The 27,457-nt window shown below is 38.2% G+C and overlaps 1 protein-coding gene across 4 annotated transcripts in view; it reads left to right on the top strand.

Annotated features, from left to right (window-relative positions):
* MED13 (mediator complex subunit 13) overlaps nt 1-27,457 on the top strand; it is a 77,414-nt gene that overhangs the window by 26,790 nt on the left and 23,167 nt on the right. For all 4 annotated transcript variants that reach the window (XM_039507620.1, XM_039507623.1, XM_039507621.1 and 1 more), the window contains 7 exons: nt 7,599-7,744; nt 9,651-9,848; nt 13,185-13,379; nt 16,883-17,045; nt 17,369-17,479; nt 19,004-19,690; nt 26,708-26,924. In XM_039507620.1, coding sequence (XP_039363554.1) covers nt 7,599-7,744; nt 9,651-9,848; nt 13,185-13,379; nt 16,883-17,045; nt 17,369-17,479; nt 19,004-19,690; nt 26,708-26,924 — 1,717 coding nt within the window. The remainder of the gene's footprint in view (nt 1-7,598; nt 7,745-9,650; nt 9,849-13,184; nt 13,380-16,882; nt 17,046-17,368; nt 17,480-19,003; nt 19,691-26,707; nt 26,925-27,457) is intronic.

Raw genomic sequence — 27,457 nt, 5'->3', positions numbered from 1 at the left:
TGTTTTTGTCTGGCTGCCTAGCTGAGAAGTTACATTTGCAGTGTAATAGGAGTTACTCTAGAGGGAAATTATTTTTGCAATGTTCATCTTGACTATCTTTTTAAAGTAAGGAGGGAGTGTCATAGTTTGGGTCTTGAACACACATTCCTGCAACTCCTGAGGCTGCGTACCTTGTTGCTGTCTACTACCAACATCCCTCTGGCAGATATGGAATAGCTCCAAGATAGCTGCCCTCTTCAGAAAAGTCACTCTGAATTATACCTTTTGGGGGGTTGGGGCTGTAGGTGGATGAGTTCATCTCAGTGCTAAGGGGATCAAAGGACTGACTCTTCTTCCCTTCCACATCTAACAGAGGAGTTAGGACTACACGCTGATAGCTAAATCCAATCCTATGGGTATCTCTTATTTAGTGCTTCAATATTTGGAGTGTTGAAACCAAATTACTCACTCATTTATATACTCTTAGAATATGCCCTGTATCAAAAATAATTTCTCTTTTCTTACTATGCAAATCCTTTTACAATGTTTATCTTCAAATCAAACAATGTCAACAAATTTTACAGCAGCTCTGAGACTATACTGGCATTTTGAACTGGCAGGAGAGCAGGTGATGTTTTTCCTTTTACTGTAGACAGCTGGAGTTGAGAACTGCTATAAGTAGGACAGTGCAGGATAAACAGCAGGAGCTGAGGGCATTGATCACATGATTGTCTCTTTGGAATATTGGGTTGCTACAGAGACCGCTAGCAGACAAATTTAGCACTTGACATAAAGCAGTTTTTCCTTGTCTGAATTAACAGAAGTTAAAATGGTTGTGACTTCACTTGGAAAATCTAAAAAATGAGATGGCTCTGGATTTTAGTTCACTTCAACAAGTTCATGTTTTAGGTTTTTTTGAATGTCCAAACAATATTATACAATAAACATATAAAGGATATTAATTACCTTAATTTGCAGTATGTCAAAAGGCAGCGTATAGTGAATTTTCTTATTTGAACAGATAGTTCTTGCCTTACTAAATGTATTTACTTGTTCCAGAATAGGCCAAAGCACTTAATGAAGGTGTTTGGTATATTTATCCTCAGATAGAACAATGTTTGGTTATGTCTTCCAAAACTGTGTTCCTATCCAGGCTATTTTATTTTGTATAGCAAAAGTAAATTCCACATTGAAAGCTGCAATTTAGAACATCAAGAGATAATTGAGATTTATATCCTGGATAATTAAAGAAGGCTCTAATATAAATACATACTTTAATATTGTTTTTTGGGATTTGAGATACAGGGCCGTGAAACCACTGTTTTTAAGTATTGCTTATCATTGCAAGTATTTGGGTATATTTGCATCTCACATTAAAAAATATAGTATTTGTTTATGAGAAGGCATACCACATTGTGGTGTGTTTTTTTTTTTTAAATCATTTGGACATAAGAAAAATACATATATTCACAAGTTACATATATTTTATTAAAGTATGGCAGTTTTAAAAGCTTACTAATAATTAATAGTCACTGTGTCCTTGTGGACAGCAGGCCTTGTGGTAAAGATCATATGAAGCCTGATGTGATAGAGAAGCTGCTTGCGGAGGGCAAGAAAAGGCATGAAGTGAATTGATTGATAATAGATTGAATTAGCATGGTAAGTAGTACTGCAGTATTCTAGGTTGTTCATACTTGGTGTTTTCTTCCTAAAGAACTAGATGGTGCATTAGCTTTTACAATAAATAAAAAAAAAACCATAATTCAGGGTTGTCAACCCAGACTTAAAAAAAACCCAAAACAAACAAATCTAAATGATCGCTGAGAATTTTTAATTGGCAAAAGAAAACACAATACAAATCCAGGAAGCTTCTGATACACGCAATCCAACTTCATATTCATATAATAACTGCCCTTATGAAAATTAAAAAATGGTAAAATCCTGCTTCTTCCCACCCCAAGTAAAGGCCATGGAGTTTCTTGCTGCCAGGCTGTTACCATGGAGTAGAAATGGAGTGGAGCTCCCAAGTTAGATGTTAAAAAGTGCTACCAGAGCTGTACAGATGTGAGTGGCCACAGAGAAAGCAGCTGTCCAAAGGGGTCCTTGCCCTGCTACTAATCCTCATCAGTCCAGCAGGGCGTGAAAGCACCTATTCATGGATCATCTTGGGTGAGGTTTGTAGCCATATGTCCTTCTCCTCAAATGCTCCTCTAGGAGGAAATAGGTAAGCAGGTGGTCTTGAGGAACTGCTCCTCTTCTGTTAGCTCAACAAACCACCTGTGGTTTTGCTGACAAGAAGAGAAGTGGGGATAATATGATGTTGAGCATGTGACCAGGTGTATAATTCCTATAGACTTATTTTTCTCTGATGCTTATGTTACAGACTAATGTAATCTCTTCCTGTCAATTGAAAACCCTGATAATGTACTTTCTGTATGTTTTGGGTTGTTTGTATTTAGAAAAAAATTAATAAGTGTGTTTTTTTTCCTCACTTCCTGCCTTTAAATAAATAAATAAATAAATCCTAATCTCCCCATCCTCCATGGAGATGGCTATTTAAATAGAATTTCACCCAAGTCTAATTGATCTTTTTATTTTATTTAAAGAACTTCCTTGGTGTATTTTAAAGCAGTTGACTTGTAGACCCTTTTTAAAAATAACTATTTTGAGACACTTGTGCCAGTGTATGATACACCATTCTGGAACTGCTGGTCACTTGCTGTTGTCTGAGTGACAAGCAAAGTCATCATTCACTAAGTGCCCCAAAGCTTTGGTGCTGAGGATTCTAGGTCTTGGCCAGTGTCTCCCAAATACTCTGATGGAAATTCCATAGCATTCAGGAACAGAGGTATGTTAATGGGAGAGCCTAAACATATCGGCTAGAGTTCCTACCCCCAAATAGGCAGAATGTTCTAGGGATTTGAGCATGGGCTTGGAAGACAGGAACCTCTTGACTTCTGATCCTAGCTCTGCCAATTACTGAGCTCGGAAAATGACTTAATCTTGCTGTGTCTGCTTCCTGCCTCTGTAAAATGGGGATGATAATTACATACCATATAAGATTACTGGTAAATTTAATTTCAGTAGAACCTCTTTAATCCTCGGCAGATTACTCAATTTTGTGACTAAACAATTCAAATAAAAAAAGCAAGGATATATGATAAAATGTAGTTGGTTTATTTTGTCAGCTGTGATTTAGTTGTGTTTTTTTGATATTCATAGATTACTGGTAAATGTGCTATTATGTGATGTGTATATTATACATTAAAGACCTCATTATAGCAGTCGATATTAAATTGATGCTAGGAGAGACTCCAATCTTTTGGTGCAGATGTGAAGTGGGCAGTTTAGTGAAGTGTGGATTAAAGGTTCCAGTGCATCTGATATTTTGTGAAGCACTTAGAAGTTATAAAGCTAAGAAATAGTTGAACAAATTACCTTTCTATCAAGGAGGGTACTTCAAAATTGGTGTATTGGAGATGCAGAAACATCGTGTATATGAAAATTCTAGATTCTACCCCCCCCCCTTTAGTCTTTACAAAGATTTCTATAAAAGCAGGACCTTTATATACTATGTGGACATCTTTTTCCGGTCCTCCTTCATCCCAGGTGAAATCATCATCCTTTGTTTTGACACTAAATCACTTCCACGGTAACTAGTTGATGCCACTGTTTTATAGGATTATGACTTCAGGTGGTGGTGGGAATGCACCAGGAACATATAAACTCTTGGGAAACAAAGATCCAGTTTTGTGCAAATTTGTATTAGTAGCAGGGAAGGAGAAACACAAAAATAATTTTTAAACAGAATATTTCTAAATATACTTTATAGAGAACTTTAAAACACTCAGTTGACTTCAGTGTTGATCACTTACTCTTTTAATAATAATTTTAGTAATTCATGTGCTATTTTTAGTTAATCATGCACTCTTCAAGATTGTGGGTGGACCTTGGGTCAGGTTGAACATTTAAACCAAGTCAAGCTCAGATTAGTCAGTCATATTTGTCTACGTGGTTCAGGACTGACCTAATACTATTCAAGCTTGGTGATGAGAACTTCAGTAGAATTAACCCAATAATTGACATAAGAAATGGGTCACATTTTGATATTGGCAAAATTAAAGGCTTATTTTTCTGTTTAAAAAAAAAAAATATAAACTTAACCCACTTCATTCAAATCTTCTAACGTTCTGTAACTCTATCCTCTGTATAACTGCATGCACTGGAATTTTTGCTCAACACATAGAGATTCATATCTTTTTAAAATCATAAATATGTGAAGAAAATATTATAGTAGCTAGCACTTTCATTTGTTTTTTACTTTAATGTTCCAAAAAGAATAATTTTAGAGAAAATACAAACCTTAGCTTCATCTTAGAAAAGTCATCAAATTTCTTGATACATTGTAAAAAGTAACTATCTTCCCCTCCAGACTATTAATTATTAATTTAATTAATTATAACTTGGTTGGGTCTCAAACAGCATCTCATGGATGGAGGCAGCCAAAACGCCTGCTTCAGCCCCTGTGGCCTTTGACTAATTATTGGGCCCTTCAGGCTGCCCAGCCTAAGGGTATGCAATTGTTCTCTGGTTGTGACTGAAGACTTCAACATGATAGACTGGCTAATCAGATGATGAGGAGCTTTCTAGTATATTTAGCTTTATAAAATTCTTAGTTTTGCTATTAAAGATAGAAATGCATTTTTTAAGTAGGCTAATATTTGCCTCTAAAAGATGTGTACTTCTCAGTCTGGCATTCAGCTCCCCTAGTAATTCTTCAGAATTGCAGGACAACTGCATTTACAAAACTGTGCCCTCTCTTCTCCCACTAAATACGTGATACAGTATTCCGTTAAATGAAACATGTGACCTAAAGTTTTGTGCAATATTCAATTGCAGAAGTGCATTAGTTTGTGGTGTTCTTTCAAGAATGTGGCACACTGAACATGCACAGTAGCTGTTAAAACTAGCTCCCTCCCTCGCTTCCCCCCCCTTTCGGTCTTGCATTGTTGCAATGACACTGTAGTAACGTTGGGCATCCTGTTGGAAATTTTTTGCTTTTTCCTCACCCTTCCAGTATGGGTGACGTGGTAAAAAGAAGGCTTGTCCAATCTAGTCTTCCGCTGTGCCATGTGCAGTTACTTGTAGCAACAGCTTCAAACTTTTAGTTTCTGAAAGAATCTATCCTGGGTCTCCAGTTCTATCATCTACTTTCCATGGGAGAAACTTCAGAAAATGACAATTAATAAAGGAAGAGGTGAAGAAGAGGGTTTCCTGCAACAATGCATATTGGAGACACTATTCAAGTAGGGCTTTCCAGACATCTTCCTCTTTCCCATGTAGAGATTCCAAGTATCTGTGCTTCAGTGCTTGCCTTCTCAACTAGACGACATAACTTCCCTTTTATTCCCTTGCTCCAGGCTAACAGATGAAAGTATCTCATGAGGTGAGGAAAGAATGCACGCTATGCCCAGACCTCCTTTGTGGGCTTGCCAGTTCAGGTATTCTGATCACCTGGCTCTTGCGCAGGCGGTGCCTCACTGACTTAGTGACACGCAAGTTCTCTCTTGGAGAGAGTTGCAGGCATTACTCTGCTTTCTTTCTCTTAGCAAGATCTGAGCTGCAGAAGCCTCGCAGTTGTTAAATGAGGTTCATCAGGCCATCTTTAGAATATTGTAATTCATGTATAATAAAGTGGAAATAGTTTTCCATTTGGATTTTCAGTAAAGCACCAGTTTGAATTACTTTTTCTTGCTTGTGTCTTCTTGAATGAAGACTTAGCAGATGCTTGGTATCACCTTCCTTTTGGTTGGGCTTTACACTCTCAGTTGCTTAGAAGGTGGATTCTTAAGGGTCTCTTTGACTTGCATTCTCCATGTGGCCTTGAACAGCTTAATGGGACTTAAATTTTGTCCTGTGCAAATTTAGGGTGTCTATCTCTCTGAACATATGATTGTTCTGCTTTTCACTTTAGCATCAGAAGTGACTGTCCTAGTTGCTTTCACTTCTTGCAGGCATTTGAGTTAAGTTGGTGCTTGCATGGCTCACAAGTTGGCCTGCCTGTATCATGTATTTTTGTTTTTTTTGTTTTAAATCTACCATATCAGAGATTCTTTAATTTCCCAGATCAGGGAAAAATGTTCTCCCTGTGGCATGTTGGCAGGGATCTTGAGTTGTCTCTCTCTTTTCTTGTGAATTAAGATCAGATAAGCATATCTCACATACACCCCACCTCAAAGGAGTGGTTTATCCCACATAACTCTCATGTGATTGTAAGAAGGTAGGCACTTTTGAACTAGAGTAATTACATGCTAGGTGGTATTGTATTTCATAATTAAAGGCAAAACAAACAAAACAGTGTCCGCAGTTCAGTACTTTTATTATCAATCCTGTTAAAATAGTGACTGACTAGTTGTATGTAGACAAAAAATGATCCAAGGAAATAAGTTTTAGTTTCAAGATTCCATTGTGTGGTTATAAAGAAACAAAACTGTAAAAATTGAGAAATGCTTCTGAGGTCTGATCTGTGTGGGTGGAAAAACTTCTGTTTCATTGCTGACTCTCTATAATGCTTGGATTTTTTTTTCTTTTTAATTCACTGTATTAACACTCTATAAATCATGTCTTAATTTATTTGAGTTGTATTGAGGAGGCATTTAAATGTTTTTTATCTCATCTTTACAGAATTTAGTAGCTTAAATTAATCTATAAAGAACCTTCATGTTAACACTTTGAACTAGCTTTGAAGGCGCATGGTAGACCCATGATGCATCAGAAACTGGGAGACCTGTTTTGAATTCATTTTCTTTTGTCACTAGGAATTTTATTGTGATTTATACTTTTACATTGGTAGGACCTTCCTCTTTTGTCTATTATATACAAATTACATTTAAATCAGTAGAGTGAGTTCAGGAAACTGAAAAATTAATTTTCTGAAAGCTCTTCGCTGCGTGCCACATAAGGCACAGTCAAATTGAAAATGTTGAAAGTGTAGAAACTTTGAAGTGAAATTTCTAAAGTGTTATTCAATTGGGAGTATTTATACAGAAGTCCTAAATTTTAAGAGCATTGTCCAGTAGTATCTGCAAGATAATTTTTAGGTGTTCTGAATTCAATATTCTAAAATATAATCATTTTTCCTAGTTAGTAGTTCTCAGTCAAGTGACTATAAACTTTTCCTGTTTTCTGTTTCAGCATTAAACTTTATATTCAAAATTTTTAGTTTTTTGTTTGTTTTTAAAAGATCTTCAAAGGATTTGCATTTAAGATTGAGCTTGTACCTTTTTAAAAACTGCTTTGACATCCAAAGATGACAACACATAGGGGTTTTTGGGGGGGAGGGGGTTCTTTTTTTCTTCTTCCTTTCACTTTTAGAGAGAAATCAAGAACGTGATCTTCCCTTTTGTTTGATGACCTTCTTGATGTTTAAGAACATGTTTAGTGTGAACTCTCAGAGTGTTGAATCCTTAACAAAGAGCCTTTTTCCCCAAAAAATCTTTTAGTCAGTGAAGATAAATAGGTGTTAACAAAACAATCAATTTAATATCTTTAGCAATTCTCCTTAAGGCTTCAGTGTAAATATACTATGTATTTGGTTTACCCTCTTTCTCTTTTTCCAGTGAGCACTTGTCCTGCTCTTTCACCTTTTTCTTGCATGGGGACAGCAATGTTTGTACCAGTGTGGAAATCAACCAGCACCAACCTGTATATCTTCTTAGTGAAGAACATCTTACCCTTGCCCAGCAGTCTAACAGCCCTTTTCAAGGTAGGTTTCTGTGACTTATTTCCATACTTTTGTTCTTGAGCAATCCTTCATCAGCTGATCTAAAGGAATGTTGATGCCAAAAAGGGGGGAGAGGGAGCAGCAATGAAAAGTACGTTTATGGATTTGTATGACTCTATGCTGCTCCATTCATTTTTGGCCACTGGTTCTCTCACAACTTAAACTTTGTGATAAAGCTGATCAGAAGCAGCTAAGTCGTCATTCTTTTTCCTGAAGGTTAATGAAGGCGATCTTCCGGTGTATCAACTGGCCTAAAGCAGGGGTGTCAAACTCATTCTGTGGTGTGGTTAGATAACTAACTTTCTGGTCTAGTCCAACTGCAGAATCCTTACCTAATGATGTTTAGATATTGCATTTCAAGATCTTGTTGGAAAAGTAAATAAATATATAAAACTTTCCTTTTCCTGTCCATTAACTTACTCTCTGTACATCCATAACCTCCTGTAATCTCCCTGTCCCTCAATACTTCAGAATTCCCATTCTTAGTTGGGCATTCCTGCTCTACCTATCTGCTCCCCACCTCTGAAACAAACATTTGTCTTCCCCTTTGGGAACTCCTTCACTTTTGGCACTTTAGAGGGGTGGAGATGTGAAGAATCAGCTATTCTCTACGCTTGGTGCCATGGGGATCAGCATAGGTGGCAGCAGAAGTGTTGGGGCTGGGCAATGAAAGAGCAGGAGCCCAGTCCTGCAGACTCAGCAGTGTTAGCAAGGCAAGCTTGTCAAGAAAAAAGCCCTTTCTTGGTCCATCTGGTGCCTTCTGGCAGCAGGGCCAGGGCTGCCTTATAGTGCACATTACCTGTGACGCTCATACATTTTGGGAGCCCTGTCTGCATTCCTACAGCTCCTCCTAAATGTCATGCATTAAGTATATCATTAAATTTATGGTCATATGTAAATTAGCTAATTAATAATTGCATAAAACATCACATATATGGGACTGAATAAACTTGGTAGCTGTGTAGTGACATCTCCAAAAGCTGTTGCATAGCAATAGGATCAGAAAGTGAACAGGAAGGAGGAGGAGACGCTCCGGTGTCCGTGCTGCTTTTCCCATGAGTTCCCTCTCCAGTCCCAGCTTGAGCTGTAGCGCAGGCTGGCTCCTTTTGAAGATGGGAAGAGAGAGCTTGGGGGCTGGATCTGATCAGTGTGCTGTATGTTTGACACCCCTGTCCTAGAGAATGGGCTCCCATACTGGCTGCTATAACTAGTGGTTCTATGTGGGAACACATTAGCCTTGTCTATTAATACTGTTCCAGAAATGGTGCTGACTGTGGGTTGTACTGTTCTATGTTTGCAGTTAAACTGTGTTCAGAAACAGTTTAACTGCACTGCTGCTGATGCCTATTGATAACAGGTAACTTTCCTAATGTAGGCAAGACTATCATATTTCCTTATGTGTAGTCAGTCTGACCAATGTCTATCATAATTTAATTGTAACAAACAGAATGAGGAGGTGACTACATGGAGACCATTGAGCAGCAAGTTAACACTATCACAAAGAAAGCGAAACCAGACTCTCAGATGCCACAAATTCATTTTTACCTTCACCTGTTCATGTGCACAGACAACTGCATACTCTTTTCTACCCATGATGCAATTTTCTGTCACAGATGTTCAGGTGGATTAACTTCTAACTGCTGTTATGGTACATTAATTCTTACATAACTCATCTTCTTTCAGTACATATAAATTTTAATGAGGTATAATAAATTCTTCTAAGATGTGAGTGTAGGGTTCTTCTTATACTGTACTGTAGTGAGGTACAGTCTAACCTGTCATTTAAAATGGATTATTTGGTAGTAGGTGTGGGCTGAAATCCTAGTCATGGAGGAGGTGCAAATCATTCTCTAGGTGTATCCTAAAATCATTTGTTTTGTATATCCAGTTATCCTAAGTCCATTTGGATTAAATGGCACACTCACAGGACAGTCATTCAAGCTCTCAGATTCATCTACAAAAAAGCTGATTGGTGAATGGAAACAATTCTATCCTATCACATCTAACCTGAAGGAGGGTTCTGAGGAAAAACAAGAAGAGATGGATTGGGAAGATGACTCTCTGGCTGCTGTGGAAGTCCTTGTAGGTATGTAATCTTAATGCATGTTGCTTCTTTACTGAAATTCTCTGGCCAAGTAGGAGCTGGCTTATTTTAAAGGTAAACAGTGATCTAGAAAACCTTTTGAATGTAAGAGATTCCTGAATCTGACTTTTATTCTTTGCTGTATGCTACACACTGTTTTGAAAATAGTTTAGCTGCCTTTATTTTGCTGTACCAGCCAAAATGATTCTGTAAGTGACAAATCCTTGTCAATTACCTGGTGCAGGTAAGAAGCTTATTTTGGGTCCTATAGAACATTTTTATAGCTAGAACATAAATGGCAGTTGACAATTTCTGTCCTGAAATCTGCTGTAGGAGTGATGTAATAGTATTTCTTCCCAAACTTTTGAAAGCTGAGGCTCCTTCAGAAAAATGAAATCTCCCCTTCAGTCTCGCTATGTGATGCTCAAGGCCTATGCAAAATGAGTGTTCGTTCACAGTAGATTGCGTTGATCTTCATAATATACTTTTTCTTATGCGAGTTGGGGACTGGAATAGTTAACAATGTTGACATTTAAAGTAACAGTGTTGGCATCTGAATTTTAAACCCAGTGAGGTGAATGGGGCGTTTCACTTCTCCGAGCTACTGCTTCAGGTTCTCTGCAAACTTGGGCAGACCTGGTTGCATTGGTTATACCAGGGGTCGGCAACCTTTCAGAAGTGGTGTGCCGAGTCTTCATTTATTCACTCTAATGTATGGTTTCACGTGCCAGTAACACATTTTAACCTTTTTAGAAGGTCTCTTTCTATAAGTCTATAATATATAACTAAACTATTGTTGTATGTAAAGTAAATAAGGTTTCAAAATGTTTAAGAAGCTTCATTTAAAATTAAATTAAAATGCAGAGCCCCTCCAGAGCAGTGGCCAGGACCTGGACAGTGTGAGTGCCACTGAAAATCAGCTTGTGTGCCGCCTTCGGCACACGTGCCATAGGTTGCCTACCCCTGGGTTATACAGTACGTGGGTCACATCTTCATGGTTTTCTCCACAACTATGGCTGCTAGTAGCTTTAAAATGAAGGTCAAGGCATTAGAGAACAATTAAGGCCTGTCCACTGTGTCATCCCCCACTCTCCAAAGCTAAACTCTGACCAGAAACCTTTTGACTCAGCAGAGCCCTGTGGCTCAAGAGCTTTTGGAATGTTGCCATCTAATACAGTTATTTCTGTACCTCAAGTGCTGTAATGTGAAGGCTTTGGGTTTAAAACCTGATGATGATTCATGATGGGAATGTTGTTTGTTGTAAATATTAGAATATTTTTGCCTTCAGTTGTTTTTAAAAAAAAATCTAGAAGAGTTGAGAAATGCCAAATTCATGGTGAGCCATGCAAGCTTAATTTGTCGGCTTGTGCATCATGATCTTTAATCATATGATGGCATACTGTCTTTTTCCACAGGACTGCAGCCTCATTTGTGCACAGGCTAGACACACAAGGGGGCTGAATTACAGTTGCATAGGCAGCTGCAAATCTGGCATTTGCTAATATTTGATATTTAATAAATGTCCTTTTACTGTTTTGTATGTAATATAATTGTAATTGAAGGTGTGGGGAAAACTAACCTACATGCATGATCACCCTTTTCTAAATCTTCTAAATTTAGTCTTTTGGAGATGGATTTTGGGAAAGCTTTCTTTTCTTGTCTCTTAGAACCCTATGTGTTTTCTACTTCCCAAGTTTCCCATTATGTATGTATAATTGAGGTAGCATTTAGAGGCATGGGCCTCCTTTTTGCTAATAGTTGTATAAATATAATAGAGATGCCCTGCCCTCAAGAGTTTAAAGTCTAAGTATAAGACTTTAGAAAATAGGTAGATGCAACAAACAGGTGAGGGCTACAAGGAAGCAGTGAGCTGAACTGGTCAGCATTGTAAAGAGTGCCTTCATAAACCTTAGCATTGAGCCTCTGGATTTGATACACGAGGCCAAGGATAACTTCTTTCCATTACAGCCAGTCGACAGTGCTCTTCAATTGACCAGAGAGTTCATCATTGAATGATCTAAGACATTCCCAGTGATTGTTCCCACTGTACTCACAGCCCCTGTTGAACTGGAGTAAAAAACTCGGGATCAAATAGGAGGTCTTATTAGGCAGGACAGAGATCTTACTGTAGTAAACTTAATTGGAATCTCTGAATTTCTTTACTTGAATACCCAGATACCTTTCGTCTGTCATGTTTGTTAGCCTGTGAAATTTCTATTTAAGGAAACCCAGCATATATTTTCAGCTTTTTAGGAAGTTTTTAAAATATTGGAAATTGTCGACTTTACCTACCAGTTTCACCTCCCCCCTCTTTCAAGTAACGTATACAAAGCCTATGTCTGTACTCTCCCACCCTAAACTATATCCTATCTTGAGCTGAGATCCTGTACCGAAAGTTTCATAGGAGACTGAATTTGTACTGTATGTCATCTGTACTACAATCTCTTTTCTGTAAAATCTTATTTATACAAGTTATTTCTATAATTAACAGCTTAATTTTTAATCTATAAGTAAGACATACAAGGTAATCTTTTCCCCACTCATCTTTACAAATAATAATGGAAGGAAATGTGAAAAAAGAAAACATGACTTCACTATTAAGCCAGCACAAATATGTGACCTTTATTTGCTAGGCTAAATTATTAGAAATGCCTTAATTTTACTGTAGCTAACTGTTTTTTAATAGTAGCAAAGAAGCAAATACTTGGGGGTGGGAGAGATTAAAATGAAGAAACTTCTACCAGAGTGGAGTTGCCACAATACCAAGTATGAATTAATTGACAAGGAATGCTGCTGTTGAATGAAGTTGCTTTATTGGAGAAATTGAAAAAGTAGGGTAAATTATATTGAATGACTGACAAGTAACACATTTAGAATAGCAGTGGACAGGAGAATAATTACAAGAAAGGAGAGCTTGTAATGGTATTGAAGCTCATCACATTAACTGGTGGCATAATAGCCGTTGATATGTTGGAACACCTTGTATAGAAAAATGGTTTTAGACTTTATCAGAATACCTCTGAACAAGAACTGTCACTGGTACTGCAGCACTTCCAATGCATTAACATAATTAAACCAAACCTCTCAGAATGACTGCTATTCAGTCATTATTTATGAAACAGTGAAAGGAGCTACATAATTGGCCTCAAGTTATCTAGTTTTCTGGCTTGTTTTAGTTCTCTCATATATATTGCCTTATAAATTATAATATTGCAGTGTGATTTAAAAAAAAAAACACCAAAAACTTAGACTGGAGAGAGAGAATCTCATTTTTGGTCATGTAGCTGGTACTCCATGACTGAGTTGAATATATATAATGACTATATGCTTCTTTTTTAGCTGGTGTGCGAATGGTCTACCCAGCATGCTTTGTTCTAGTTCCTCAGACAGATGTTCCTGCTCCTAGCACTGTGGGGGTTTCTCACTGTTCAACTACTTGCTTGGGTGTCCACCAAGTGCCTGTTTCCACAAGGGATCCTGTCATGTCTTCTGTAACTTTGACTCCGCCTACGTCCCCAGAGGAAGTTCAGACAGGTATAGTCAATATTCCCTTTTCCAAAAAGAAAACTGTCTTGAGGTTTCTGCTTAAAATAAACTCTCAGAATGTTTAGATAGTATGCAGAGCACTCTATGCAATTGATTTGTAACCTCCAGTGTGTTGTCTTTTAATTGTCACTATAATCCTAAAACTATTTGAATTGTAATAATATACTAGATTTTTATCATTAACACTTTTGAATTTTTTATAAAGATATTAATTTAGTACAAGAATGGTATTTGCAAAATGGTTGTAATTTAAAACCTGAATGTTGGTTTGGGTGGACAGTACTTGTAACTGTTATGCAGAAACTCTGGTTTGGGAGTGAAAAGGTGACATTCCCAGCCTCTTTACATTGCTTAGAGGCTGATTCCAGAGCATTTTTATAATGTTGGAGAAGGCCGCTTACTTTCTCATCTGTGAGCAATCACAGGTGTAGTTTTCAGTTGTCAATCTGTATCAGGCTAAAAATCTCAGAATTCAAGAGTCGGGAAAGTCTTAGTGTTAGCACTGGAGCTCTTCTAATGAAAGTCTAGTCACTGCCTTGAGACTTTTGAATACCTCCTTAGCCAGGGTGGATAAAAATCAATGATTTGAAAAAGATATTTTTTTTTAAGTTTAAGTCCTGCATTTTTTCTTTTTAAAAATAAAGCTGTTTATCATAATTTCAAACTTAATTTTAGCCTATATTAAGGGCCTAAACTTACTATGAACATAATTGAAACAACAAATAAAAAAATATGCCGTGCCAATGAAACCTCTGCATCTTTTAATGAGTTAGTGTTGCTTTTCTAATTACATACAGAATTAGAGGAAAACGTTTTGTTTTTGAGGTCAGCTCAAGTTTTATAAATGTCGCTATTATGTACTGCATTAAGCATCTGTATTTTCAGTTTTTACGGTTGAGGAAATGCTGATATTTACATTTTTCCAAATGTAAGTATGCTGAGGTTTTTTTTGTTGTGCAGAAAAGCTTCTGCATTCATTACTTATGGTTTCAATCTAGCTAGCAGGTGCAGAGAGAATATTTTTCTTTTGGACTAATTCATTCAGAATTGAGAAACCGATGGGGAATCAAGAAAGCTGGAGAGCTTTTTTCCTCTTCCAATCTGTGAATAAAAACCAGGGGATGAGGTCTATTAATTTGAAAAACTTGAAGCACATAGGGACAGATTATCAAAAATATTTAGGTGCCTAAAGATGCAGATAGGTGTCTAGTGAGATTTTCAAAAGACCTTAAACAAGTTTGGGTCTCTTTCCCATTGATTCCAGTGGGGATTAGGCACTTTAAAAAATCCTACTGCATCTTTGGGTACCTAAATACCTTTGTTTTGGGTTGTCATGGGCCAGATTCTTAATCAGCCAATTTACTAACTCCCAACTAATAATTCTTTTTTCAAAAAATCAGTTTTAAATACAACACATGAATAAAGTTTTTGATACTTACATATCCAGCACATCTAAGGTATTTAATTAATAAAATATTGGTGTGTTTGTGCATTTTTAATTAAATTCCAGTTTTCATTCAAATGCAGCACAACACATCACAAGTAAAAATATCATTTAGTAAATGCAGAAGGCATCATTTTCCTTTTTCTAACATTAAAAATTAAATTTGAAGTTCTTAAGCATTGCTTAAATAAATGTGTATAATAGTGTATCCTGGTTAGTGAAAAGTACTAAATTTAATGTAAAGGCTATTTTTTTTTTATTTTTTGCAAATTAACATTTTGTAGTGGTTATACCAACCAAAGAGAATGAAGCGTTATTTAGGAAAATAACTAAGAAGTACAAATTTGAAATAACATTAAAATTAATTATTGTAATAAAATGTTACTACTTGGTGACTCAAATTGGCGATTTTACATAATTTTGGATTGGTCATCAGTTTACTACCTCTTCCTGCCAATTAGGATTGTCTATATGTATAATACTCTATTGCTGCCTTGTCTAGTTTTAAATATCTCAACCAAGAGGGCATGTCATGTCTGTCATATAGTGTATATGTTAAATTTTCATTTATTTTGTTAAAAAAACCTCTGATTTGCCCTTTGTACCATTCTACATAAGTAGTCTTCCTTTGGAGTTTACATCCTTCAAAATGGTTACATTATATACCTGCACTTAATTATGCATCTGTGTACCCCCAATGAATAGCTTATTAGATAATTGGGGAATATCAAAATGCAATAGGAATTGCAGAAGGCCATGTTAAGGGATGGAATTAAAACCCACTGAAGTTACTGTAAAGATTCCTGTTGACTTCAGTGGCCTTTGGATCAAACTGTAAATCAACTTTTCATGATCAAACTGTATATGGTGAAGGATTAAGAATTATTTTATACAGTTTACATGTCTTTGGGTGTTTTTATATCCGTATAAAGTACGCGCGCACACACACAAGTTACACACAAATATATGCTTAAGAAGTCCTGTTGGTGCTGTTTTTAGTTTGAAACGTATATTTAAACTTGTTCCTTGAGAAAAGAGGTGCAGTATTCCTAGAGATATATTTTCTTCTAGGGGAGGTGGTCTTTCTAATATTTGGCTCATGAAGAAATATATTGACCAGAGGCTGCAGAGTAATACACCTTGTTAGGGGGTGGGGAGAGAGAGTCATTCAACTTGTGATAACACATAAAAGAGGGAAAACAGCAGGGATTGTTTAATATGATCACAAACAGGGGCGGCTCTAGGCACCAGCAAACCAAGCTGTTGCCTAGGGCGGCCAAATCTAGGGGGCGGCAGGCTGGGCCGGTGGACCTGCCGCAGTCATGCCTGCGGGAGGTCCACCGGAGCCGCGGACGACCGGACCTGCCGCAGGCATGACTGCGGAGGGGGGCTCGTCCCGCGGCTCGGCTGGACCTCCCGCAGGCATGACTGCGGCAGCTCAAGCGGAGCCGCCGGACCCGCGAACCGTCCGCATCCCTGCCCGCGGGAGGTTCGCTGTTCCCGCGGCTCCGGTGGAGCTCCCGCAGTCATGCCTGCGGCAGGTCCGCTCGTCCCGGGGCTCCGGTGGACCTGCCGTGGGAGCTCAACCGGAGCCGCGGGAAGAGGGGACCCGCCGCGGGACCGAGGAAGGGCGGCGCAGCGCTCCGCGCTGCCTGGGGCAGCCTAATTTCTAGAGCCGCCCCTGATCACAAAATGCAAAATACATTTGTTCTTGGATAGGCTCGATAGTGTTCCTATTGCAGGAGAGAGATTCTATTAAACGTTCAATGTAGCTTCTAAAGAAATTTGAGGTGGCATGAGAACTCACTTCAATTTAAATTTGTATGCTGTTTTTCTGTATGACCTGACACTATCTCACTGTACACCATGTATACCTATTTTTTTTTTATTCCTAATTTTAAAATATGTAACAAAATACATCCCTCAAAGGAAGGTGTTTTGTTTTGCACATCGGCTGGAACAGTTTTTGAGTTGTATGGACCAGTAGAGTCATGTTGCCCGATTGGCTAAAATCTTTTTAACTTTTATGCTGCTTTTCTATTTTCAGTTGATGCTCAGTCAGCCCAGAAGTGGGTGAAATTTTCTTCTGTTTCTGATGGATTTAGCTCTGATAGTACTAGCCACCATGGTGGCAAAATCCCTAGAAAACTAGCCAATCAGGTGGTGGATCGAGTTTGGCAAGAATGCAATATGAACAGAGCACAGAACAAGTATGTACTCCTTTCTGTAACTGACATTAAAGCTGTGTATTAAATAGTATGCCTTAATTATATATAAATATTGTACAGCTTCTTGCTTCACAAAATGGTTTGAAGCAAGGCTACTAAAGCCTGTTAATTAGCAAAGTGTGTTTTACTTTTGAAACACTTTAAAGAAGTAACTTACTGCGAATGCTAGTTCACATTGCTTATTTCTTCAGTATAACGTTTATTATCTTTCCTGACTCTTGTATCTATTAACATTTAGCAGAGGGTAAAAACTGAGAGATAACATACATTCCAGTTAATAATAACTCCCCAATATTGAATCCTAGGAGAAAATATTCTGCTACGTCAAATGGCTTATGTGTTGAAGAGACAGCTGACAAAGTAGCATCCTGGGATTTTGTTGAAGCCACACAGAGGACAAATTGCAATTGCTCAAGGTACAGTACCCAGTAGACTTGTCCAATAATGTAGACACAGTGAAGTATGCAGGAAGGGTTTTAATGACGGACTTGGGAATACTAAACCATAACTGTCAGTACTATGCGGGACCTACATGATGATTTATTAGGTCGTGTATCCTGAGTCCTGAACTCCATTATAGACTCTTGGTGAAGGGCTCACACCTACAGTTAAACTAACAAGTGGATTTTTCTTTCTTTGCATGGATCAGCACAGTGATCTAATAGCGGCTAAGTGTGGATTTCTGAATTCAGATGTGGAGTTCTGAGGGCACGTAAAGCCTGGGACTAGAGAGGCAATATGCTCCCTCCCTAGTGGGAGGGAGCATTCATAATCTTTAGGATTCTTTGGCTAGTGCAATGTGGTGTTGGCAGGCATAGGAGGAAGAAGCCAGAAAGAGAGCTGGTGTGGGGCCTTGAGGATTTGGGAAGGAGATACTTTTCTCTTTGTTGGGGCAGTATCTGCATTCTCCAGAAAGGTGGTTGGATTGGAAACCCCTGTTATGGCCGATTTAACAGTTTTAAGCAGCACTTGCTTCCAGTGAACATCCCACAATAACTAGAGACCACTGGAAAAACCTTGTTCTAATTTCCAGATTTCTATTATAGTTTTTTGCTTTGAAAAGTGTGGGGGAAAAGGTTTCGAGAACACACTAACTGTTGTGTTTCAAATGTAATTGAAGTACCGTTAATCCCAGTGGTAGCCTAGGTTGGGGCTTTTTGGACTTTTTTTGTTGTTACACCACATAGAATATCAAATGTTATGTGGCTGTGATGTTAATAATTGAGTTTGAGCTTATCTGCACAGGCACAAAGGAAAGTTAATCTGAATTAACTAAAAGTGTGAATTAATAGTGGATTACTTAGGTTTTCATAATTGTATGTTCCAGATCTGAAGAAGAGTTTTGTGTAGTTCAAAAGCTTGTCTTTCACCAACACAAGTTGGTCCAATAAAAGATATTACCTCACCCAACTTGTGTCTCTCTCAAAACCTGGCGACTATATTTTTCCTGCTTCACTCTTTAATACCTTCTAGAACAGTGCTTTACAAAGTCGGGCTGCTGCTTGTTCAGGGAATGCCTCTAGTGGTCTGGGCCGGTTTGTTTACCTGCCGCATCTCCAGGTTCGGCCGATCGCGGCTCCCACTGGCCCGCGGTTCACCGCTCCAGGCCAATGGGGGCTGTGGGAAGGGCGGCCAGCATTTCCCTCGACACGCGCCGCTTTCCGCAGCCCCCATTGGCCTGGAGCTGCGAACTGCAGCCAGTGGGAGCCGCGATCGGCCGAACCTGCAGACGTGGCAGGTAGACAAACCGGCCCGGACCACCAGAGGCTTTCCCTGAACAAGTGGTGGACCAGCTTTGAGAAGCACTGTTCTAGAATACTTAGAATTTCTCAAAGTGATGTATTTATTTTTAAAGAAAAATCTAGTTCATATAAAATGAAGTTTAAGTGTAGATATACTTCAGGGATTCATTGAAATATTATTCTCCATTTCTTTTCCAGGCACAAAAATCTTAAACCAAGAAGTTTGGGTCAGCAGGGGCAGGCACCACCTATAGGCCAACAACAACAAGCAGCTCCGAAGCACAAGACAAATGAGAAGCAAGAGAAGGGGGATAAGCCACAAAAACGCCCTTTGACTCCTTTTCACCATCGTGCATCTATTAGTGACGATGTTGCCATGGAGGCAGATTCAGCAAGTCAGAGGCTTGTGATCACAGCACCAGACAGTCAAGTGAGATTTTCAAATATCAGAACTAATAATGATGTAGCAAAGACTCCTCAGATGCATGGCAATGAAATGGCAAATTCACCTCAACCACCACCACTTAGTCCTCACCCATGTGATGTAGTTGATGAAGGGGTAACTAAAACTCCTTCTACTCCTCAGAGCCAGCATTTCTATCAGATGCCAACGCCAGATCCCTTGGTTTCCACAAAAACAATGGAAGACAGGATAGACCCCTTGTCTCAGCCTTTTCCACCTCAATTCCCAGAAGTTATAGAACCTACAATGTATGTTGGTACTGCAATGAATTTGGAGGAAGATGATGCTAACACCACTTGGAAGTTTTACAAAGTTCCAAAGAAAAAAGATGTGGAATTCTTACCACCACAACTTCCAAGTGATAAATTCAGAGATGATCCAGTAGGACCAATTGGACAGGACAACATAACATCAGTTACAGAGTAGGTACTTTTTTAAAGCATTCAATAATGTAACTCACTATAAAATTGTCAAACTGAGTCTTTTTTAAACCAGACTAGTATGTCATTTCTTTAATACAGTATGTGGTATTTGAACTGCAATCTCATTCAAAATGTCAATGATTTTTATGAAAGGACATTTGAGTTTCACAGTAACCCTTTAGGAACTCCATTCATGCAATAGAGAGAGCATTCATTTGTCTGAGTTTGGAAAATGTTGGTGTCCTTAGAGAAAAACCATTAAAAGTGCATTTTAATAATTTGAGATTCTTTATCACAGAGCTGAATCTCCAAAATGAAAGGTTGGTGTTTGTTTGTTATCAAAAGTCAAGAGTCTTTTACCATGTGGAAATATGTCATGAAACAGAATTTGGTACTCTAAGTTTGTCTGCTGACCTGGGGCCCAAGATATAATAGCCTTAAAGTCACAGCTAACTTTAAAACATATGAGTGTGAGTAGTCCCGTTGACTTTACTACAACTACTTGCTTGCATAAAGTTAGGCACATGGGTAAGGACCTTGCTAACTCACAGCTTAAATTAGGAGGAATTGAAGAGCACAGTCAAGGGGTACTGTTCATGTTTCCATCATTAATCTCTCTTCTGCAGATGAATTGTGCCTGTTTGAGACTGTAAAGTGTATTTACCCCTTCCCACCCAGTGGACACAAAATAGATTCCTAGTTGTCCAGTAGAAGGATTGGTATCTTTCTGACAGACTTGTTTTCTAACAACTTTCAAATCTTAATTAATATTTCATGATTTAAGAGGCTGAACTGAAACTTGACTTTCCTATTTGGTCAAATTCTCCTTTTAAAACTGGATTGATTATTTTTATAGTTCTGATTTTTTCACATTACTGAGTTTAGCTGTATGTGATCCAGGCCACTAGAAGGCACATTAGTAAAAATTAGCCTGTTAGACAAAAAGGCATCTGCTGCTTTTAAGTGAACACAGGATAAGAGTTCTGTGGTCATGATTTCTTCAAGTCTTTGATTCAGGTCCACTGTAAGTCCCATTCTTACACACCCTCCTCTGCCCCCACTTCCATCATATGCATTGTAGAAGGTCTCAGACCCAGAGAATCCTGTAGGTGTGGGAAGGTGCTTGTAGTTCCAGTTTTAACAGATGAATACATAGAAACAGTTTGTTTGTCCATATGTCTGACTAGCTTTTATATGCTGTAATATATGTTCCTTTGAATACCTGTTTAATTCTCCCTCTTGTTTGACGCTTTGAAAAGCTCAAATAATTTTCCATATAAATGTGTGCAGGAGCATTTTCAGAGCAACTCCAGCCTGTGTTCTAGCGTTGCCTCTTTTTTCATAATGGGCTACCCTTCTGTGTTCTTCTGCCTCTTCCTTTGTGATCAGAAGAACCTAGCACAGAAGAGGAACACATATTCTTGATAGTTGGATCTGTCTGTAAGCTAGAATTCTACAGTCAGTTATATTGCAAATAGGACTGCTTTGATAGTCCTTTCTAGGTGGAGATCCAGGCTGGTCCCACTGTTTGTATAATTAGAAATACTCGGTCAGAGGAGCATGCTGAAGATGACTTTTGCTCCGTGCTGCTACCTTAACATTAAACTAGTGTTTTATCTAAAATGCTGGAAGTTTTTTTGGGGGGCTAAAAATATTAGTCTCAGGTAGCAACATAGCTGCATTAGCCCGTATTACACGTTGAAGGGATATAGAGCAAGAAGCCAGCAATGGAAACTCTCTTGTACTGTACAGGGAAATAGCTGAAAGATTTTTAACAGCAGTTCAGCTTGGCAGGTCAGCTCTGCTTCAGATCAGACTTGCTTAGTATTGGGAATTTTTGTCTGAGGACATTTGATTCCATTTTCAAAGAAAAAGTGTGAGCCAGAGACTGATTTTTTTTTTTCCCTCTTCTCATATTGAGTCTTCTGTATATATAAAATAAAGAAGATATCTGTAGGTTCATAGAAGATAATTATGATTGGCCTCATCCTGTTAAACTCTAGAAGCTTCGTATACTCTGTTTTACCTTTGTTTCAAGTGTTTCAGAAGCTGTGGTGAGAAAAAGCAATTGATTTGAGTGACCTTTAGGAAGTACATACTAGGTATTATTACGGGGAGCAGAGGAGGAGTCAGTCATGCTGCCTGGAAGACATCAGTTTTTAAGAGGGGCCACAACTACTGTAAAATATCTGCAATCTGTTTGTTGGCCTGGTTGTTGAGGTCAAGGAACTGTTCAGTTATCACTGTTGCGGTGCTCCAATCAGTGCTTTTATATTCAATGTGACACTTCTTTTGTGTCTTGCAGAAAAGTGCCTTAATAAAGAGATTGAGGTTCAGTCAAAGAAAGCTAACTATTGAGATTTCTGTTGTTGGTGCTAATAGCCCACAAATCTCGTGGAAATGCTTACTTTTAAATAATCTTTCTTCAGGGCAGACAAACTTATTTGGATAAGACTCAATCTAGGTTTCTTTTGGAAACTGGTTTTTCAGCCCTCTGTAAAATGATCCTCAAGCCACCATAAGTTACCTCCTTGTAGTATTTTAGCACTGTAAGAAAGCTTGAGCTATGTGGGTTTTTTAAAGAAACACTGTGTTCAGTTCCAAATGGATAAAAGGGTACAGATTCTTTCAGATTTTATAAATTGGTTTAGAAGTTTAGCTGTAGTGAGATTTTTATCATTTTGCCCAAAATGTTAATTTGAGTCTGTCTGCAGCTCACTTCATCACTTCTTCTGCCCCTCCACCCCCCAAGACCTCCATAGTTTTGATAAATTATGGAATGAGTTAGAGGCAATAGCTTTTAGTTTTAAAGTTAATTTGATTGAGTCAAAATAATAGCATCTCTGCTCTTTAATATAGTAAGCTAGTCCTCTGGATATATTTACATACTCTTCTGCCAGTTTTTCTTTTGTGGACCTACTTCTTTCAGAAACACTCCTAGATTGGTATAAGAATGCTGCAGAAAGAGAAATGTTTCCTTCCTGTAAACTCAGTAGCTACAAGTTCATGTAGCAGCAGAAACTGACTCTAGAAAGTATTGATGACTTTCACAGTAGAGAAATGTGTTTGAGGAACAGCCCTGTTGATTGATTGTGTATTATTTCCAGTATGAACCATATTCTTCCAGTGTTTACTACTATGTGAAGTGTTAACTTGATAGAAATGTACCAATTTCTTGATGGGCAATCATACAAGCATTTTGTCTTTGGCTTGCTAAAAAAGGGTAGGTATTGGAACTTACAGAAGGAAGTATTGCCAGGAAATAAACCATCAAAAGGACTTAAACTAATCTTCTTGAAACTTTTTTTTTTAATTCTAATTGTTGTACTCCATATATATATAATATATAAATAAAATACAGGGCTTGAAAACTTACTCACCACTTTGTAGGGAGCTTCTCCTGGTGAAAGAAGGTGCCTGATCCATCCATGTCCGCAAAATTTAAGCGTGTGTGTGTGTGTGTGTGTATATAAAATATATATAAAATTTCAAATTATAGCCCATATAGTTGAAAAGAAAACCTTCCTTCCAAATGTGAACTGCATGGAAACAATTGCCGTTTTCTTTGCTGAGATTGTAAATACAGTAACTCCTCACTTAACGTTGTAGTTAGTTACGTTCCTTAAAAATGTAACTTTAAGCAAAATGATGTTAAGCGAATCCAATTTCCCCATAAGATTTAATGTAAATGAGGGGGTTAGGTTCCAGGGAAACTTTCCTCACCAGATAAGACCCCCCCCCCACACACACACACACTATACGTTTTTAAACAATTTAATACTGATACACAGTGATGATGATTGTGAAGCTTGGTTGAGGTGGAGGAGTCAGAGGGTGGGATATATCCCTTACTGCTAAATGATGAACTAGCAATTGGTTGAGCCCTCAAGGGTTAATCCTTTCACTCTGCAAGGCGGCAGGAATGGAGGGAGATATGAGCATTTCCCTTAAGTACACTGCCTTGTTAATTAGATCAGCTTGCTGAGACCACAGATGCTACAAGCTCCCTCTGTCCTGAGCCCTGCTCTATGGAAGATGGGGTAAGTGGGGTGCAGGAGCAGGAGGGAGGGGGACACCCTGACATTAGCCCCCCTCTCTCCCCCCCCCCCCCCCCGGGCACAGCAAGCAGGAGTCTCGGGGAGCAGCTCCAAGGCAGAGGGCAGGAGCAGCACATGGCAGTGGGGGGAGGGACACAGCTGAACTGCAGGCAGCTGCTGCACAGGGAACTTAGGAGAGCAGGGAGCTGATAGGAGGCTGCCGGTCCATCCTGGTTCCAAGCCCCCACCAGCTAGCTGCAACAGGCTGCTCTTCCTGCAAGCAGTAGACAAAGCAGGCGGCTGCCAAATGATGTTAGAAGGGAGCATTACACAACTTTAAATGAGCATGTCCCCATATTGATCAGCAACGTAACAAGGAAACAGCGTTAACCTGGACAACTTTAAGTGAGGAGTTACTGTAATCAGTTTAAGTCTGCTGCTTATAGCTTTCTACCACAGCAGCAGAGTGAAACTAAGACTGTCAGTTTCACTGGCTATTCACACCCTTTGTGTAATAGTCAAACTGACAACTATCATAACTATTTTGCTGTTTTGAAATGCTGAGCAGCAGCAGCAGAGGTACTGGAGCTTTTCTTCTCTCTATCTTTTATACTGGCCTTTGGCTGATAGTTTTAGTTTTCCAGCTAGCAGGGTCTGGTAATTCTTTCAAGACGTAGCGTGTGTAGTGTTACAGCATTCAATTGCCAGTTTCTTCCACCCTTCCAGACAGTAAAGAAATATATATTCTAATTCAAGGTTTACTCTTGTCAGAGTAAGAAGTTTCATCTTTCCTTTTTTATAGCCTCTAGTTTAACAATTTATTGACTATAATTATTCCAGAATAGCTTGCTACTATTTTTCCCCCCTCTGGATAATTAAAAAAGAAAGCAAATACTTAAAATCTTTCTTCTAGCTGTTTGTCTTGTTACTCAAATTGCTTGTTTCTAACGAGTTAGTTTTCCAAGTCTTTTTGTTGTTAGTTTATATAGGATGTTGGAAAAGGGAAAAGCACTCCAGCTGTATCAAGTGTTGATCCAATTGTAAATGCCAGCTGTCTGACGTACAATCACAGCAAGTTCATTGCCTGCCTGGGGATAATCCTGGAGATACAAGATCTGATCAAGCATATCATCATTGCCTGAGAAGGATGGGTTGAAGTCCCTGTTAGCTGTAAGATGCTGCACAGAAGCTATTGTAAATAATGCCAGGGTTATGGGATTGAGAGTCAGGTTGGACTGCGCTCTATTTCAAAATGGTCTTGATTGAAACAGAATTGCTAAGTTATGCTTTTGCATCCAATCTACTGTTTGTCTTATGCTGAGAAGATGTTTAAGGTGCTGAGGGAAGCCTGAGAGTATCAGTGTGTCTTCTCAGGAACAGAGGTTGAGGTAGTTCCTCCCTTAAATAAATGTAATTCCTGAAATGGCTTGTGCTATCCTCTATTCATTTCTGTAGGCCTCTTTGTGGTGTCTCACAAATTTATCCTATTCCACACTCCAATTACTCTTAACCTAGGCTATCAAAACAGGCAATGGTAGTTGTGGGGTCTCTTTGGCTTCTCTTATGTGATAGCATTGACTGAAAAATGGGAAGAATAGAAGTGCGTTGAAGATTTTTATAGACGGGGCTGTGATTTTGCTCTGAAACTTAAGTACCATGAATATCCTTGTCAGCTCATATACCATTTGAGCATATGGCATGAATGAATTCAGCAACAAGGCATATCTCCGTGATCTTCGTGCAGCTGGGACTTAAGAGGTTTATGCAAACCTGTTCTTGAAGATGCACCCACTTTTCTCACTGGCCATTATATCGAGTTTTGGAGAAGAAACAACTTTCAAGCAGAAAAGGTATCTGAGTTTGGCGCAGACATAATACAGCTACATTGGTATTGAGGTTAATTGGTATTTTCCTGCCGTTTGAAGGTTGTATTTTGCTCAGATCCTCTCCTCTCTTTGGTCAATGGTTGCCAGATTAAGTTTGTCACCTATTTTGGGGCAGACAGTGCAAAGAAAGAAATGTGTATATAACCATACCATAGATTTGTTTGTTTCCTACTTTTTTTTTTTTTTTTTTTTTTTTTTTTAAGTTCAAGATAGAAGTTTTCTGTGCTCATGAATTTCAATTTCTGAGGTTAGGCTTATTTACTCTCTGTCTTCAGGAATATGAATTTCATAGGCTTAACTGTTTGTGCCAGCAAAAAAAAATTGCTGATAATGTCACTACTGTGTATAAACGCAGTAGAATGTTGAACATTTTAATGTTTACTGAGCTACTCCTATCACAAATTTAGTTGTTCTATCTACATGCTTTGTAAGCTCCATTATTATTTAAACTAATGACCCAGTGGCACATGCATGCTGTAAGAGTCTTCTCTTTTTTGAATACCTAAATGTCTTCATAAAACAAGCAAAGACTAGCCATCTGTGACTGTTTGCATACAGTAATTGCATGTGTTACTCTTCAGATCCACCCATGTCCCGAAGAGAGTTTATAGTCCCAATTCTCTGTGTGATTTGAGTGAAATGCTCAGGAACTTTAGACTTTAATAAAAACATACTGTTTTGCTAAACCAATTTAGTGAATTACTCTGATTAATTTCATCTTGGTCATTGTTAGTAGATTGCAGTTCAGCATATGCTACTGTAGTTGGTTTGGTAATTTTGTACATGTTCAAGAAATGGCAAACATTTAATCTGCTGTGAGACTTTGAACCATCTCTCATTTTTTGTCTGGGTTAAGGTTTCTGGAAAGGACAATGAAGAAATTATGCTGGCTGCAGTACTATGTATGACCTGGTCATAAAAAGACTTTAAGTTGTGCAAGTGATTGCTTAACCCTTCTCCCAGAAAACTTTTAAGAGAATCTGTGTTAGCTAAAAAGTTATTTGGAATTGTATAAAAGTAGATGATAGTTCATACTTTAACCTAGGCAATAGATGGTTGATACAGCATTGTAATTGTATTTTTCTTCTGTGCAGATTAATGGTGCAGTGTAGGAAGCCTTTAAAGGTTTCAGATGAACTGGTGCAGCAATATCAGAGTAAAAACCAATACCTAGTAGCAGTAGTGTCTGAAGCTGACCAAGAACCTGAAATTGATCCTTATGCATTTGTTGATGGTGACGTGGAATTCCTTTTTCCTGATAACAAAAAGGATAGGCAAAACAGTGAAAGAGAAGCTGGGAGAAAACACAAGGTGAGTAAAGGAATGATGGCATAAATCAATAATTGGATGAAAACAAATTGCTTTAATTTTAATAATGAAATGGTTCTGAAACTATGCTGAGCATAGATGGTAGTATATAATTTTTCTCTAGCAAATCCTTTATCATTAAAAATGCTTGCATTCAAGCAGAAATGATCAGTAAAAGTACACAGTACAGAAAAAACCCTGATTTGTAAGTTTTTTGCTTTTGAGGTAAAGATTGAATGGCTTATAGGACTGCTTATTTACCTGAACACATTTTAATACTGTAATAGTTTAGTTTATTAACTACATTGGTATCTGTTCTGTTTCTTTTGGTATTAGTTATGCAAGAAAATAGAACTATATTATATAGTATTGGTACTTTTTATAATATTTTCAATACTTTATGTGCAGTAGATTTAAAAAACTATTTAGGAAGTTTTAACAAGTTTACAGGTTCTTGCCTTGTAAGGATTATTGTATTGTTTTTTATATTTACAACAGTGAGCTTTTGTTTCGAGGAAAAATACAGTAATATAGGT

Source organism: Mauremys reevesii, linkage group 20 (assembly GCF_016161935.1).
Source record: "Mauremys reevesii isolate NIE-2019 linkage group 20, ASM1616193v1, whole genome shotgun sequence".
NCBI lineage: Eukaryota > Metazoa > Chordata > Testudines > Geoemydidae > Mauremys > Mauremys reevesii.
Note: the sequence above shows the minus strand (reverse complement) of the source record. Positions and strands in the feature narration are given on the sequence as shown.